This window comes from Falco punctatus, assembly GCF_963210335.1.
Source record: "Falco punctatus genome assembly, chromosome: 2".
Taxonomy (NCBI): Eukaryota; Metazoa; Chordata; class Aves; order Falconiformes; family Falconidae; genus Falco; species Falco punctatus.
Window position 1 is genome coordinate 21,907,048 of NC_137581.1, and position 16,452 is coordinate 21,923,499.

Below are 16,452 nucleotides of genomic sequence, written 5' to 3' on the forward strand. Positions count from 1 at the left end.
TCAATGAAAAGTGACAACTGATTTTATTAACTGTATTCATTATAACACATAATATGACAGTGGGAATATTTTTCACTGTAAGATTTTTGAATGGAAGAAAAGTGCAGTTAGTCTGAGTTCCTTACATTCATTAGAAGCAAGACTATTGAAACCATCAACATTTACAATGACACATAAGCAAACACCAGAATCAGTGCCAATAAATACACAGAGTACCAAAATAAATATTTACAGAATTAAAAACATAATAAACACTGATTAGTATATCCTTGTGAACTGCCAGGGAAGAAAGACATCTATTGCTATCAGTTAGGTTGTAAATACGCTAAGAATACAGCGATTTGAGGAGACACATACTCATCGAAGTTTGTAGAGGTGGAAAGGAGCAGAGTGTGTCTAACAGTCTGTTATAAAGACACTCCCTGGAGTGAATTTTCACTAAGAAGAAGTTGGTGCACACAGACTGGCCAGATTATTAGCAAACCATTTAAATAAGAACAGGGAGTTCTGGCTTTACTCGCTCACTATCTTGAATAGGTCGTATACTACATTACTGGAGGGGGCTGACACAAAAAATATGAGGGAAAATTGTAATTAACTGTGATCTGTCAGCTATAACATGTCTTACAGAAACAGGTTAAGTGTCTTCTAACAGGACACATATGTCCCTTTCAGCACGTAGGAAACCCCGAGAGCATCCGTTTGTCAGATGCAGCGTGGAGCGGTCCCTGCTACCTTTTCCTCAGGCACACCATGATATTCAAGCAGAGTTGTGCTGCGATAAAAAACTGAAGCCATCCTGTGTTTTCTGGACTTACTGAATCTGAATTTTCCACCAACCAGATTCATACTCATCCCCGATTTCAACAGGGCCACAACCCACCTAGAGCTTTTCTGAGACAGACTCTGCTGACAAACATAGGGAGGAAAACTCAGATGGGGCCAAATCAGGGGATCTTCACTCAATAACAACCAACACCATGAACAGATCCACTGATTTCAGAGGAAATACTGGTGGACTGAGATCTCCTCCAGCTGTTGCAATCTCTCCCATGGCAAAGGATTTACTTCTACTTTATACAAAGGCAACAGCTTTAGTCCTGCTCCCTCTTGCTTCTATCAAGTCATGTGCTGCAGAAAGTTACTTGCACTCTACCTGCGACTTGGTGCTGCTGCTGCACAGCCTGTCTTACAACCCCTCCCCACCTGCCCTTGGGCTGCGAAGGTGCAGCCAGCACTCACCACCCTGCCAAGGGCTTGGATCTTCACATCCCTCTGGCAAAATGAGGATGGAAGAGCAGTGAGATGCCATGGGTCGGTGCTGGGCTACAAGGGATTTGTGGAAGTCTCTGTGCTAAAACTACCTTCACAAACAAAGGCACTGAGTACTGCTCAGGTGTTGAAGAGAGCAGTCACGCTGTAGTTCATTGCAGGAGCACCGGCTTCAGCACACCCAGACTCACACAGTCTGGCTCCTAACTTAGTTAGACAGCAATCCCAGCATCAATGCATGAAAAAAAGGAGCTAAATGTCACAGATGTGTTTAAGTCTCTTTTTCCACAAGGACCAGAGGTCCAGCCTTTGCTTTCATCCTATCTCCCAGGTACCCTATCAGCCTTGCCACACCAGCACAGCACCACCATCCTGGCTTTTCCTGCTGCTGTCCAATCTGGCAGCCACCGCCACATGGTGACACCCTGCACCCCTCTGCTGTGACCACGCGGCAGGGTCAGGCAGCAAATTCTCCCAGTGACAATGTCTTGCTCCCCCAGTCTGCAGGGTACAGGTGAGTTGGGGCACAGTTTCCCCTTCACTGCCATTAACCAAGAAACATCACCAGATGTGTAGCTTTTACATTTTAAGGTCAGACTTAATTCAAAGCAGATGTAGCCAATTTTCTTTTACAAGCACATTATGTTCAAAGCTTCCAGTTGCATCTGCATAAAAAGCCCATGGTAACAACCTGATACTGAAATAGCAACTGTTTTGATGCAACATCATCCAAAATAATAAAAATCTGTTAAAGATCTTACCACTCACTCCCTATGCACCGTTCTCCCTAAAAGCAGATTTAAAATGTGGCTGTGTAATAATTAAAGGGAGGCACCATTAGTTACCATATAAAAAACATGAACAACGACACAATAAGCAGGGCGTTTAGTGCTCTGGAAAGGATCTGGTCCTGGTTTTGCCATCACAAGTTAAATTAAGGAAGGCAGTGATTGTGTTAGCTGTAATTTAAACATGCTGAGCACTGGAGTTATGTGCGGGAGTGGCTGCTTGTTAAGATGGAAAAACAAAGGAAAGACATGTTTTGCATTCAGATCAGTGAAAATACTACTACAGTAATACAAAAGACTGCACAATCACCTGAATAACGTTAATCTTTAAAAAAAGGGAAGACTTAATTTAAGAAACACATCCTATTTCCTTAAGATTAAGAGATTAAGGACCTTTGCCAGTTCTTACTGCAATCAATGGAAGCTTTGCCACAGCAGAACTGGACCTTGGAAAGAGATTGTCATGTTGGCAAATGCCAAGTTTTCTAACTTTGTGGACATAGCTGGATTAGCCTCTATGGCAGAGCATTGCTTGGATGTGCTGTTAAAGTAGGCAAAGCAATCTTCTTTTAGCCAGTTAAAACAAGCCTTTCAGCCTAGCAGTATAAACTCCTTGCCCTGTGAAGTACATATCCTTTTCCTTTCTCCGCTACAACTTTGGTTCTATTTATTTAAACATGTACAGAAAGGAAAAAGAAAAGCAGTTCTGACCAAAGATAAAGAAAATCCGGGCACAGTCTCCATAACAAACAGCTTCTGGGCACTCCTACAAGAGTGACATGCTTCCCTGCTAGATTTGCTAAATTGTCCACAACAGGAAAATGCAGGGATGCACTCCACTCTATGCAAAATGCACTCAGCATCCTCATCCCCGTGTATGAGATCACACAGCAGATATCTCCATTTTAAGTATCTTTGCCACTTGTTCTGGAGGTGAAATCATTTTTTCAAGACCAAGAAGTAGGAGCAAAGACTTTCTGAAGAACACACTGGCAGCAGCTCCTCTTTTCTAGTACTGGAAGGCTAGATCAAAAATCTCAGTTTCCTAAGCAACTGCAGTACAGCCGAGAGGGAATGACAGACCAAAAAAAGAAGGGGTCCCAGGCAATAGTGCTCACTGTTTTGGATGGAGAAACCCTCTAAGGCAAGAAGAGCTTTAGCAAGCTGCTTTTGCAGGAAAAAAGGCCCCCAGGACATGGCTCAAGTGGTTACAGCTCTTACTCCTTTGCATGTGACAAGTTCTTCCATTTCTCTGGATGTGAAATGGACCTAGGAAATGCCCAAGCAATGCTGACCATTCCTAGTCGAGATGCACGCAAGGAAGATGACATGATGTGAGCTAATGATGAGCTAAGGAATTCCTGTGAGTCAAATTAAAAATACACTGTCCTCTAAACACAAAGAGCAAGACAGATTCAGACACCTCCTGCTCACAGTAAACAGCATGTGGGCTCGTAACAAGGGAGTCCCATCACTCCATCCCTTCTGAGTGTCCAGCAGGAACCGGTCCCAGGCCCCCGAAGACAACTGACAGTGTATTCTCAGCACTGAATTTCAGAAGAGTCAGTTGTTGTGCAATCGTGCTCAGACACGTGGGGTTATGTCATCGTAATGAAAACATAAACAAAGCCAAAAAAAAAGGGGGGGGGGGGTGGGCGAACGAACAACAACAACAACAAACCCTGCAGAAGCTTCTCACATGTAAATTCTGCCAAGACTCACTTCTGCAGCATCTCTGAGTCGGCATCACTTTGTTTTTCCAAGACAGAAGCCTCAGCCTTTCATATCAATAACTATCAAAACACATTTTCAGGCCACCTTGCTTAGAGTACCCCATTGTGGCTGTTAGATAACCATCTGCCTTGTGAGTGTCTATTGTTACTGTGAACTGTCTCTTTCATACCATTATCTTGCTGAAAAGCCCTTTCTGAAAGTAGTCCATTAGAGCAGGGAAAAAAACCCTCAGAGCCTGGCCATGTCGCAGAATCAATGGCTCCTTTTGACCTGCAAGCTCAGTCAGTACTACAAATTTAAGAAACAACCACGTTTTGCTTTGCTAAGCAAAGCTTGTAAATTTGGCTCATCTGCATGTACAGCATCTTACTGAAAATGCCATCTGTATCAGACGTTTCGAAGACTTTGGTGCAATATTCACTTAGCTTAGATAAATAATTTAGTAAAATGCATTAAAAAATAATCAGTGAATTAATTTTTATAGTGTACATCTATGCATGTAATCTTTAAAATTCAGTCCTCTACTACCGTGAATGGCGGTGAGGATATTCACAGTGGATGAGGAAAATGCTGGTGATTGATGGAATAAGACTGAACATAGATTTTTCTTAGTCTAGTCATGGAATTTCTTCTGAAATCTACTACGTGTGTTTGAGTCCTATTACTGGCAAGAGCAAAATGCATACGCACTACAGGCAAAATAAGACCCTTTATGTCTGTTGCAGGCCACACATACAGATAGTACAGGAAACTTAACTGCTACCATGACAAAAGTAGTCCACGAAAACATCATTTCATGCTACTGAAAGGAAATCTTCCGTGCTGATACACAGGACAGGAATGTATACCACTGAAATCACTGTAGATAGCTATAAAACACTGAGCAATATATAGAAAAATCCTAAGAACATACAAAATTTACCAGTAGTGACCTGAAAGTGCAAAGAGTACATATAACTAAATGCCGAGTCCTGACCTATAAAATCCTTTATGAATGACATACAAGCTGATAATTACAAAGCAGCATTCAGACCACAAAATAACAAATAAAACAAATGCAGGGAAGTATTCTTTAAGAAAATCAAAATGACAACAGCATTGGGAATGTTATCTTTGGGACTCAGAACACCATTTCTACCTTGATACCCACCAAAGCCAAGGAAAATACACGCTTGAACAGGGTAACACAAATAAGAATGCAAACCACCACAGAATGCCTCAGGACTATTACCTCCTTATGTCTCAGCCTTTGAATCCAGCAAGCCATTAACTATTTGTTCTTAGGCATCTCACAGTATTTCACAGGGATCTTTCAGGAATTAAATACAGGTCTTAAGAAAGCCTCCGAACCTCCTTCCAGTGATTGTTTTAGGCATTGTGTGGAGTTATACAAATATATTTGTATGAAAATTGAAAGCCCTAGTAAATATCAAATTTTCTATTACTTTTCAAAATAAAAAACATAGATGGCTTAAAGACAGAAGTGAGTTTTATAAATACAGAGTTAATTTGAGCATTAAATTGTATTGTTACTCTCACACAACCATTACCCTGAATCAACGTCAGTATGTCACAATGATTCAAAATACTGACGCCCTACTACAAGCTACTTTCCCATTTTCCTTTTAAGGATATGATTGTCCTTAAAATATGTACATAGCAAGCAGCCAAACGAACCGCCAAGAGATCTGCAAAATGTACTTACACTGGGTATGCGATAGAAAGCTTGGGAGCACGGCTGGGGAGCACCTGGCCTTGGCAGGGAGTGCGGCTGCCCTCCCACTCCCCGCTCAGCTGCCAGCCCAGGGCTCCCCGCTCCGCACCAGGGGTTAGCGCTGAGGAAGAAGCTGCCCACCAGCATGCAGAGGATGGAGGGGAAACGGGGCAGAAAACAAAGGAGCGAGAGAAAAATGAAGGGAAGCCAAAGCATTTTAATAATGATTCGTGTTAGTCATTAAGTGAGAGGGAGCTAGTCTAGTGTCACTCTATTGGTTTCTCAATACAGACGTGCCACGACGCAAACAAAATGCCTATGATGAATAATCTGCCACACACAAGTCTTGTAGAGATGGCAGCTGGTTATCTTCTAGTGGTTTAAAGATGCACCGCTCCTACTACCTGTACTCGGTGCTTCCAGTTTTTACGGTACCACCCCAAGCTCATCACATCCTCCCTCCCTCTCAACTTCCAGTACCCTATAGAAAATCTCTGCAAAATTTGTCCTTACAATAAAATGGGGAATTATGATTTTTATGTGGAGTTGTCATGCAAGGAAAGATGCGTCCCTCACAGTCAAACAAAAACAAAAGAACAGAAAAAGGAATGTTGGGTTTAGGGCTGAGGTCCAGGGTAATATTACATGTTCTGTACATTCATCCTTTTGAGGGTATTTCAGCTTTAACTTTCTAAAATGCACAAGCAGAGTTAGGCCAAATGCAAATCCCTTTCTCAAGCAAAGGAAATCACTGCCAGCATGTCTGGAGACAGATCTAGAGCGCATCCCCTCACCCTGTGTGTGGGAGCATACATGCATGGCTGTGTTCACATGAGTGCGAGTATGCACGGGTGGGCGCCTTCGCCCAAGGTGCACGTACCCTAGGAGGAGGTGCGCTCTGACTACGCATGCATATGTACAACACGCCTGTGTGAGCAGGGACATAGAAAACCACACACATATATGCTAGGAAGAAAACATAAAATAATCTTCTTTGAAGTGTATTAAGGTTCTTACTTAAACCATGAAAACAGGGACTGATCAGGAAATCTAACACTTTCTCCCTGTTTGCCGGGGCGTTGCAGTTTGGTATTAAATCCTGCAGTAATTTCAGAACTAGATGCCAATTTTACCCTTGTGACTACAAGGTCATTTCCCCAGTGAACCACACATATACATATATACAATTCTTACTACGGCATTTCATGGCTTTTTATGGTTATCTATAACCTTAATATCCCTCAAATGCATATTCTGTATATTTATTTTCCTTTTTTTTCTTTCAATTTAAGAGACAATAAAACCAACTGCTATGTAAGATCAGACCCATTAGCTTCAATGATGTGAATTTAGGATTCTCTGCATAATATAGACATGTATATTTTTAAAATGTATATTATTTTTCAGATACACTGGAGCATATATTTTATACTAACTGTGGTCTGATGATTAAATACTTGTATCAAAATATTCTGTAAATACATAACATTTACCTTTAGACTTCAGTGATTTTTGGAGATTTTTCAGTGTATCATAAAAATACGTCCTCAGGCACATTAAAACCCTATTAAACTTCTCTGAAATGTTGTCAATGCCCATATAGAGTAGCCACTATTAAAAAACATCCTGGCCATTAATACATTTCTCATAAGAGCCAAGCTCATCAGACCATTTTATGTACCACTAGCTTACCATATTTCTTTTTCTCTCTTAAAAGTAAAATTATTCTGACGTTATTAAGAATGAAAATAAAAGCACTGAGAACCCAAACTTTCTTTAAATAGTCAAAAACTAATTTTATATATTTTTAAAAATAATAATTAAAAAACAAGTTTCTTTCCTGGGTTCCTTCTCTGCAAGGTTTAAGCCCAGAGCAACTTTTGCCTAAACCCCTGAAAATAGAGGTTTGCAGTGGCAATGCTGTCAGAACCTCAGCTCTGACCCGTGGAATGCGCCACTGGAATAAAATCAGCACTTCAGACTTACTTATCTGGGGATGCATGAGCCCATACAAAACAAGAGTTTTGCTCTAATTTAAGGTACTTACACAAAGTTCTATCATTTTAGAACTGCAAAATTATCTACCTATAAAAACTAACTCTTGCTTAAACTCTAGATAATACAGACGGGTGATTATTTTTTTTTTCTATAAAAAATTTGTAGCATTGAGTAAATCTGCTAAAATATGTATATATTTACACACGGTGAGCAAGTTATTGTATAAATGTGAACAGTGTGTATATATTGGCATTTAGTAAAATGTTTCCCTGAACCTGATTGTATGCGTTATCGGACAAGTATTGATGTAAACATCTGAACCTATGTCAGGTGTCCATTAGACCAGATCAAAACCAACCAGACAGACAGACAAACAAAAATATGCTTTCCTGTTAGACAAGTCCACCTAACTCCTTAGTGAGCTACTGCATGCAAGTCAATCAAGTCTGCTGCTGAGCAGTGCTCTCGTTCCTACAGCAGGTAAAATACCTGTTAGGTTGGTTGTTTTTTGCTTGGTATTTTTTCCAACATCTTGTAGAACAAACATCATTTTTCGGAGAGCCAGGCACCTACCCTCCAGAAACGATTAAAAGGTAAGTGTACTGGAGAACCTCCTGTGTAGCTCCTTTTGGAACTCTGTTTCCTTGAAGACCTCATGGCACTGCTTTGCGTGAGGAAGGATGCTCATTTAGGTTCATAATCCGAGTCCTGCTTCCAAAAAGGCATGTAAAAATGAACCTCCCCAGTGTTTAGTGCTGCAGAAAAAAGATACAAATGTAAAAAAAAGTGCTCAAAAAGAAGTTGACGTTATTTTCAGCCATACACTACAGTAAGAAGGGATTCAGAAGTGCAGGCCCATGGAGTACAGCGAAGTAAGCCTTTCAGGTGCCTTTTCTCGGGTGATGCAAAACTAATTCATTATCCGTGGTCTCCTGTGCAGACTTTCACACACCGACCTTGCTGTCTGTCTTTGTCTCCACCTCTTACTCAACTACTTTTTGGCACTGTCCTGATACATGGCAGCTTTCACTGTTGTCCCTGCTAAGCCCCTGTTACTGACCCGGCGTACCAATACTTTAGAGACAGGGATTTTTGTTCTGTGCATCTCGCTCTTGGCCAGGTGATGGTGTGCAACATGATTGCTGTTACTGGCGTCAGCCCCGTGGCTGGCAGGATGCGAAGATGAAAGGTGTTTAATGCTGATAGGTATCTTGGAGTCCTTCACTGTGCTTGAGGGTGTTTTCAGGGAGCAAACGGTTGTTATTGGAGACACGGGCTTGGAGCGCAGCACGCAAGTGACCTCTTCATCTGTAGGTCCCGCTGGCGGGTTCTCATCCGGCTCAGCGTAAAGGTCATAGAGAGCATCCCCGCTGTAGCTGTCCCTGGGGATGGTCTCCTTCTGGATGCTTGTGGAACCATCCTCCTCAGGACCAGGGGTGGTGGAATCACAGTAGCCCTCGTCACTGTTCGGGACACCTTCCTGCTGCTCCTTCTCCCTGCCCTTCTGCTCCTCTTTGTGGTTGAGGTGAATGGGGATCTGGTGGAGGCCACCACGCTTCACCGCCACCCTGTTCTGGGCCCCCTCGGTACCTCGGTTCTCCTTCAGCCCCTCGGCCTTCTTTGTCCCTCCTCCACCTCCTCCTCCTCCTCCTCCTTCTCTCTGGGTCTCCTCTGTCTGTGACAGCATGTCCCAGAACTCCTGCAGGTAGGTGTCATCCACCTGGTCGGGGCTGGCCATCTCCTCCCCTCCTCCCTGGTAGGCCACCATGGTGGGGTGCTTCTTGGAGGCACCCAGCTTGCCGGCCCCGGGGGTGCTCTTCTCGCAGCCGCCACTCCCGCCGCCCACATCCTCCTCATGGTCCGCAATAATATCTCCGCAGCCTGTAAGAGAGTCAAAGCTTTTCAGTGAAGTCACGTCAGCAAACATCAAACAAATACGATCAATGGACTGCTCTGAGGGTGGATCAACAGAGGAAGGGTCAGGGGCGGCTGCCGTCTCTTGACCGCTATCACAGTGAGGTTCAACAGGGGGGATAGTCGTTATTGGAATGTCACCTGTTATGGCCGCATCCTTCGCAGTCCCAACCTCTCCGGCGCTCGGGTCCGGTCGCTCGCGGCTGAGCTCTTCGGGTCGCCGCCCGGCAGCGGCGGGGTCCTCCCGGGGCGGGGGGCTGCCCTCCCGCGGCTGCCCGTCCCCCGCGCCGGGCTCCCCGGCCGAGCCCAGCGCCTCGCCGCCGCCGCCGCCGCGCTTCTCCCGCGGCGGTTCCAGCCCGGTGTCTCCGGCGCCGCCGGGGGGTTCAGACAAAGGTTTTGGCGTCTCCTCCTTGATGCACTCCAGGCTGGCGGTCAGAGAGCCCGGCATAATGAGGCCGGACGGGATCTCCGAGGTTTCCCCTCTCTCCTCCTTGCCGTTTTTGTCCTTTTTATGCCACCGCATGCTGCTGAAGATCCCCTTCAGCCCCTTCTTTTGTCTGCCGCCAGCCCGCTGATCCGCGCCCTCCGCCTTGCCGTTCTCCGGCCTGCCGTTCTTCCGCAGCAGCGAGAAGAAGCTGTGCGACTTGGCCACCGAGGCGCCGGCGGAGCCGCCGAGGCTGCCGGCCGGCCGGCCCTGCGCCTCCTTGCCCTGCGGCTCGCCGCCGCCGCCGGGTTCCTCCTTCTTGCCGCTCTCCAGCACGGCGTCGGCCAAGCCGTCGTGCGTGCGGCTCCGCACCATGCCCGCCTTGCCGGCGCCCTTCCCCTCCCCGCCTTTGCTCCTCACCCCGAAGATGCTCGGCATGGTGCCCCCGGATTTCCTCCTCTTGAACAGTTTGAAGGCGGTTTTGTTAATCCTCCCCGACGGCTGCTCGGCGGCCGGAGGCTCGGCACAGTCGCAGTGCGAGTCCATGTCTGCCGCTGCCGCCGCCGCCGCCGCGGCCTCCCCGCCGCCGCCGCCGCCGCCGCCCCGGTGCCCGGTGCGGTCCCTCACTGACAGCCCCGCCGCCGCCGCCGCCGCCCGCCCGTCTCCATGGCAACGCGGGGGGGGGGCATAAGCCGCTTTCCCTCCGCCGCGGGCCTGCGCCAGGCCGCCGTCCCCCGCGCTCCGAACCAACCTGCGCCGCCGCAGCGCCGCCGGCAGCGCCCCTGCCTCCTCCCCGCGCCGCGGGGCTTTACATAACTCGGCCCCTTCCTCCCGCCGCCGCGCCCGCGCCCCACGCGCGGCCGGGGCGGCGGCGGCGCGCGCTGCCCGCCCCGCGGCGCCGGGGAGGGGGGCGCGCCCCGCGTGAGGGGCGAGGCCGCGCCCGCCGCGCGTGCCCGCGAGAGGCCGGTGGCGGCGGTGGCGGCGGTGGCGGCGGTGGCGGCGGAGCCCGCCCGCCCGCCCGCGGCCCCGTCGCTGCTTGTCGCCGCCGCCCCCAGCCCCCGTCCCACGCGAAGCCGCCGCCGTGTCCCCGCGGCACAGCCACGCCGCGCCTCGCGTCGCGGGACCGAAACCCTGCGCGCGGCGGGGGACGGGACGGGACCGCCCGTCGGTGCCAGTGTCCCACACGGCAGGGACCGGCAGCCGCGACACGGGACGGCCGCGCCGCCCCCGGGAGGGCCGTACCCCCGGGGCAGGGGCAGAGGGTGCCGGCTGCGCGTCCCCCGCCTCGCGTCCCGCTCTCCCGCCTCTCCAGGAGCCATCCCCCTGCCCCCGTTTCTCCCCAGTGCCCGAGGCCACTGTCCCCGCTGGGGACGGCCAGGGAGGGGAGCGGTGGCACAAGCTGGGGCACAGCCCAGCCCGCACCCCACTCGTGGCCCCAGCCGGGGCGGGGGAGCACCGCGGCCACCCACACGTAAGCCCCTTCCCAGGCCCGCCGCCACGGTGTGCAGGCATGGCACCCAAACCGTGCCCATGGTGCGCTGCCACGTCAGGGCGGCTCACGGCACCCTGGGCACAAACCCCCTCGCTGGCTGCAGATCTGTCCCAGTTGCAAAGCGGGATGGGATGGGATGGGATAGCGTAGGATAGCGTAGGATAGCGTAGGATAGCGTAGGATACGATAGCATGGAGTAGCATAGCATGGATAGAATAGAGCAGGGACCTACAACAGCCATCTAGTCCAACCGCCTGGCAATTCAGGGCTGACTGAGAGTTAAAGCACCTTATTAAGGACATTGTCCAAACGCCTCTTAAACACTGACAGCCTTGGGGCATCGACCACCTCGCTAGGAAGCCTGTTCCAGTGTCTGACCACCCTCTTGGTAAAGAAATGCTTCCTGATGTTCAGTGTTGAACCTTCCCTGATGCAGCTTTGAACCATTCCCATGTGTCCTGTCACTGGATCCCAGGGAGAAGAGCTCAGCACCTCCCTCTCCCCTTCCCCTCCTCAGGAGGCTGTACAGAGCAATGAGGCCGCCCCTCAGCCTCCTCCAAAAGACACAAATCTGGCCAAATCCACCTGCCCTGAGCTCCAGACTGGCCAAACACCACCTCTGCCTGGGCTCCCTCTCTCTCGGCTGGGTTATTTCAGCCTGGGGCAGTGCTCTGGCTCTGCAGACCTGCTCTCAGCCGGAGCTCTAACAATAATGCATGTGCCCTGGCAGCCCGGCGCTGCTGCGCAGCGTTAGCCTGGGCTCCTTAAAACAGAAACGCTTGTCTGGGTTTTAGCTCTAAATGAAAGAGAGAACCACTAAAGAGAAGTCGTACGTGGGCCCTCCAGCTTGGGTCTAGGTTCTGCTCCCTTTGAAGTCAGGAAAAGGTTTTGCCATTGACTTCACCGGTTGGAGGAATTAGTTGTGTGGGGTTGTTGTTTTTTTTTTTTTTTTAATATCATCAGACATTCATTGCACTCTCCCACGAGAGCAGATTGAATTATCTGTTGTGAATAATTTATCCAGTGAATTTAGTGCTTTTCTGTTCATATATAAAAAGTGCCATTTGCATTCAGAATTACAAGCATTTAGTAAGAGCAATCTGAGTACATCACTCAACTTACAGGTCTCTCCTGCCTTCTGCAAGAGGCAGAGGAAAGGACAGATGAGACAGAAGCCAAGATTTTGGCAGAGGAGTGTTACATTTTACAGAGTGCAATTCATAAACATGCCCAGCACTCAGAAGCTGTGGAGACCACCCTCCAGACCAGAACCTCGACCCATAGGCGTAAGTTGCTCCCCTTGGCTGTGCCTCCATCAATTGTGCCATGTCACGGGTTCCCCCATCACTTGGCAATATTTCTTCTCTTTAGACAGGTGAAGGAAGCTTCATTAAAAAGAGAAAATACCAAAAGCTCTTGTGCAAATGCAAGTACACAGACCCAGGCATCATTTGGAAATTTGAAAGGACAAAACCTGGTCATGTACCTTGGGAAAAAAGTAGGTAAAAATGCTCTTGTGGCAGAGTGCAATGGATGTGTGATGATGTTAAAAAAAAAAAAAAAGTAAGACTTGCCCCACGGCTGAACTTACCAATTTTTGTGCTTTCGTGCTGGTGCTCTGCTACATTTCACCTGTCCTTTACATTTCACCAATTCTTCTTACAGGCATTCCGTCCAAAGGAAGGAGATACGGAGATACAAAAGGCAGAGGACAGATGACTTAATGCTTCACAGCTGTATGGAACAGACAGGTTATTGTGCTGTCTTTATTTTTGTGTGAGTATCTGCAGCCATGACAGAAAGGCTGGACTTTCAGTTTGTTTTTCAGTCAACTTGAAATCCAAGTGTTAGGGGAGGAAAGTGACTTGAGGTCAACCTGAAATTACTACTTTAGAAATGCTTTGACAAATTGATTTTTTTCCCCACACATTTGGTTTCAATCCTTTTTGCACATTTGTAAATATGATTTTAATAACCTTTAAGTACCTCTGGAAATGGATAATCATTCTAAAAGGAAATATTAAACCACTGACTTTTGCAAGTGACAAATGAAACATTCCCAGTTTTTCTTTCCTTTTTTTATTTTATTATTTCATTTTAACCTGAAAACATCTATGGATTCATCATGAACTCATGACATGCTTCAGTCAACCTGCCTTTGCAGGGCTCAACAGGAAAAGTGTTAGACAAGACGTTCGCAAACTCCTAGCTGAAGAAAAGGAATGCAGAAAGATGTTTGTATTCATGCAAAATAGCTCTTACATCTAGGGATGTTTGGGCACCTAAGCGCTGTACGATCAAGGAGGCTGGGTGAAAATGTTCTCTGCCACATCCGTTGTGCCCATGTCCTCGTGTGCACTGGGAACTTCACAGCGAGTTGAGTGGCACTCCCCTGCCTCCTGCTTTTGGCTGGCATTTCCCCTGGGAAGCAAACAACATGGTGCCATTTTTGCAAAACTGTAAAGGGATGTGGGATCAGCTGTGTGAAAGGCCTTCCAAGGTGAGCCAGGGTGCATTCTGGAAAAGCTGGATGAAATGGAGCCAGAGAAATTTTCTTCCACATGGTCCTTTTTTATTCTTTCTGGTTTTACATTCTAGGAAGCTTACGGAAAGCCTATGTAAGCAATACCTACTGCTTACTGTTTTTCTCAGAGGTTTTAAACCCAGTCACCTGGCTTATGGTAAGGATTTCTTTATGGCTTCCCTTCATCTCTGTAGGTCTGAACTGGAAGTCTGCTTCTGACAGTGACAAATGTTGTAACTGTCTTCCTGGCAAGGGGGAAGAAAGGCTGACAGACACCTTGCAACGTGAAAACAAATGAGGAGCTCTACTTTAAAAGCACAGGGGGACTCCACAGCCAGCTGGGAGCTCCTGATGACCTGCAGGCAAGGGGCAGTGGAGCAGCTGTGGTGGGAGAGCTGTTGCTACTGCATGCCCCCGACCTGGCTTAGCCCAAGGGGCATCTGACACGATGGAAGAGATGCCATGCTGAGCTGCGTGACACAGCCACACCAGTGGGTTTATTCCAGCTGAAGGGGATTTCAAAAAGGGTCTGTGGAAGAGATGTTTTTGAAGGTGCATTTTTTTCATCTTTAGAATGAATACAAATGAAGAAAAACAGACAAGAAGCACTATATAACAAAATCATTCAGAAAAGGTCACTTAAAAAACATGTAGCATTATAGGTATACACTTTTTTATAGAAATTAAGGAGTTTGAGGTGAAGGCTGTCCTCTCCTTGTTCCCTGGATGTACCCTACAGCTTTTTTGGGCTGCTCGCTGCAGGTTACTATCATGGACTGCTGGTCCAGCTCCCAGCCTTGGTTCTGCCACTGACCTATGCTGTGATCCTCAGGAAGCCACTGCTTTGCTTCATTTCAGCCGAGGGTGCCACAGTCCTGTCCCAGCCTCAGTCCCTCCAGAGTGCTGAAGCCAGGGGGACACCCCGGCAGCTGGAGCCACCAGGTGAAACAGCAGCAGCAATAATTACAAAGCAGCCGCCAGAGTCTCACCCTGCTTTTCCCCAGGGATTACACCAGGCAGACGCTCTCAGTTCCCCCAGAGAGTGTAGTATATGGCACAGAATGAATACTGAATAAAAAATCCTGGGGTTCACTGAGTACGAGTTAGTGATGGAGGTGACAGCTATCAAACCATCTTGTCCCTCATTCTGACAGAAGCCCCAGAGTTTTCTGGTGTTTCAAGGCTGCCTCGCATGTTGAACAGGAGCACTGAGCACAGGGTGGCAGGACAGAGATGTCTGAAAATCTCTGCAGGAATTTTTCACTTCATGCTTTGTTTCTAAGTAGCTTTAGTGACTCCAGAGAGTCAGGAGCAGCTCACTCACCATACTACCCAGGGTATGCTCAGTTTTAAGCCAGAGATTACCCATTTTCTGCTGCAGTTCTTTTTTTTTTTTTTACTAGCTTTTTTTTTTTTTTTAACTAGCATTCTCTACAGCTCTGTTTCTACCATCACCATAGTGTATATATAATTCATGGGGCTCAAAGATGCTACATCAATTTAAAACTAGCAGGTCTTCCTAATGATAAGCAGTGAATCTAAATTGCAGAAAAAGAATTGCAAGACTTTGGCTAGCACAGCACCTGCATCTAGACCCCAGAAGCTGATGGGAGAAAGTCAGCAGGCTTTTAAAAAGCCATAGATAATTACCATGCCAGGGTCTAGAATTTAAGGATGAGTACAGGGAGGTCCAGAGCAATAACAGGTTCATAGGGAAAACGGGCACACTACCTGAAAAGTTACTTCAAACACCGCAGTTTCTTCTTACATAGTTAGGTGGGTGTGCTACTGCAGCGATAAATTCTTCAATGCATTACAGTATCAGGAAATGGAAGAGATGCTGTTTGCTGGATTATGAAATCAATGGTCTCGTTAAGGAGGACATCAGTAATGTCAAATCTCTGCTGATACCTTAAGATTTGCTTGGGGAACCTCTGGGACTAAAAAAAGAGAACAGCCAAAAACAGTACAAAAAGTTTTCGGAAAAAGAAATGGGGGATTAAAGAGTCCCCCTGATTTTCCATATGAGCCTTCCTGCTGTAGCACATGTCAGCGGGAAGTGTCTGCTCATACAGGTACACGGGAAAAGCATCTGGATTTCTAACGTTTGCCACTTGTTTGCATTTGCCTCCCAAAACATCCATGTCCTCTAATACTGCACATTTCCTTCTTCCCTCTCCAGCCCATGTGCAGCAGCAAGGACCTCCTCGGAGCCATTTGCTTTGTTACTCCTCCCTCCGTTTTCCCAGGTCAGAGCATTTTCCACACCATTTTCTGCAAATGAAACTCTCCTCAGCTGCAGAGGTGCAAAGAGCACAAATGTGCAGTTCAGCATGTCAGAGCCTGGCTGACCCTCACTCTCAGGAACTCAAACTTGGGGACGTCTCAGGGAAAAGGTTCTTAAAGGAATCTAAAATATGCATTATACAGAACAAAGAATAAAAAGGGCAAGTAGAAGATGAGGGATAAAGTGAGTGTCCTACATTCTTATCAGACTGCTAACTCTGCACAGGCTTCATGCTCACCAGAAAATGCCTGATAAATACATGAAAAACTGTCACTGGGGAAATCTGGTATCAGTGCAATGTACAG

The 16,452-nt window shown here is 47.4% G+C and overlaps 1 protein-coding gene across 2 annotated transcripts in view; it reads right to left on the bottom strand.

Moving 5' to 3' along the window:
• Nucleotides 1-16,452, bottom strand: part of AMER2 (APC membrane recruitment protein 2) — a 31,957-nt gene continuing 15,505 nt past the window's right edge. The window contains exons 1-2 of one of the 2 annotated variants that reach the window (XM_080376394.1): nt 9,562-16,452; nt 1-9,387 (exon numbers count right to left, since the gene is read on the bottom strand). The exon at nt 9,562-16,452 is cut by the window's right edge and continues 15,505 nt beyond it. In XM_080376394.1, the coding sequence (XP_080232520.1) occupies nt 8,498-9,387; nt 9,562-11,677 (3,006 nt within the window). In that variant the 5' untranslated portion in view covers nt 11,678-16,452 and the 3' untranslated portion in view covers nt 1-8,497. The other variant, XM_080376393.1, reaches the window with a different exon arrangement.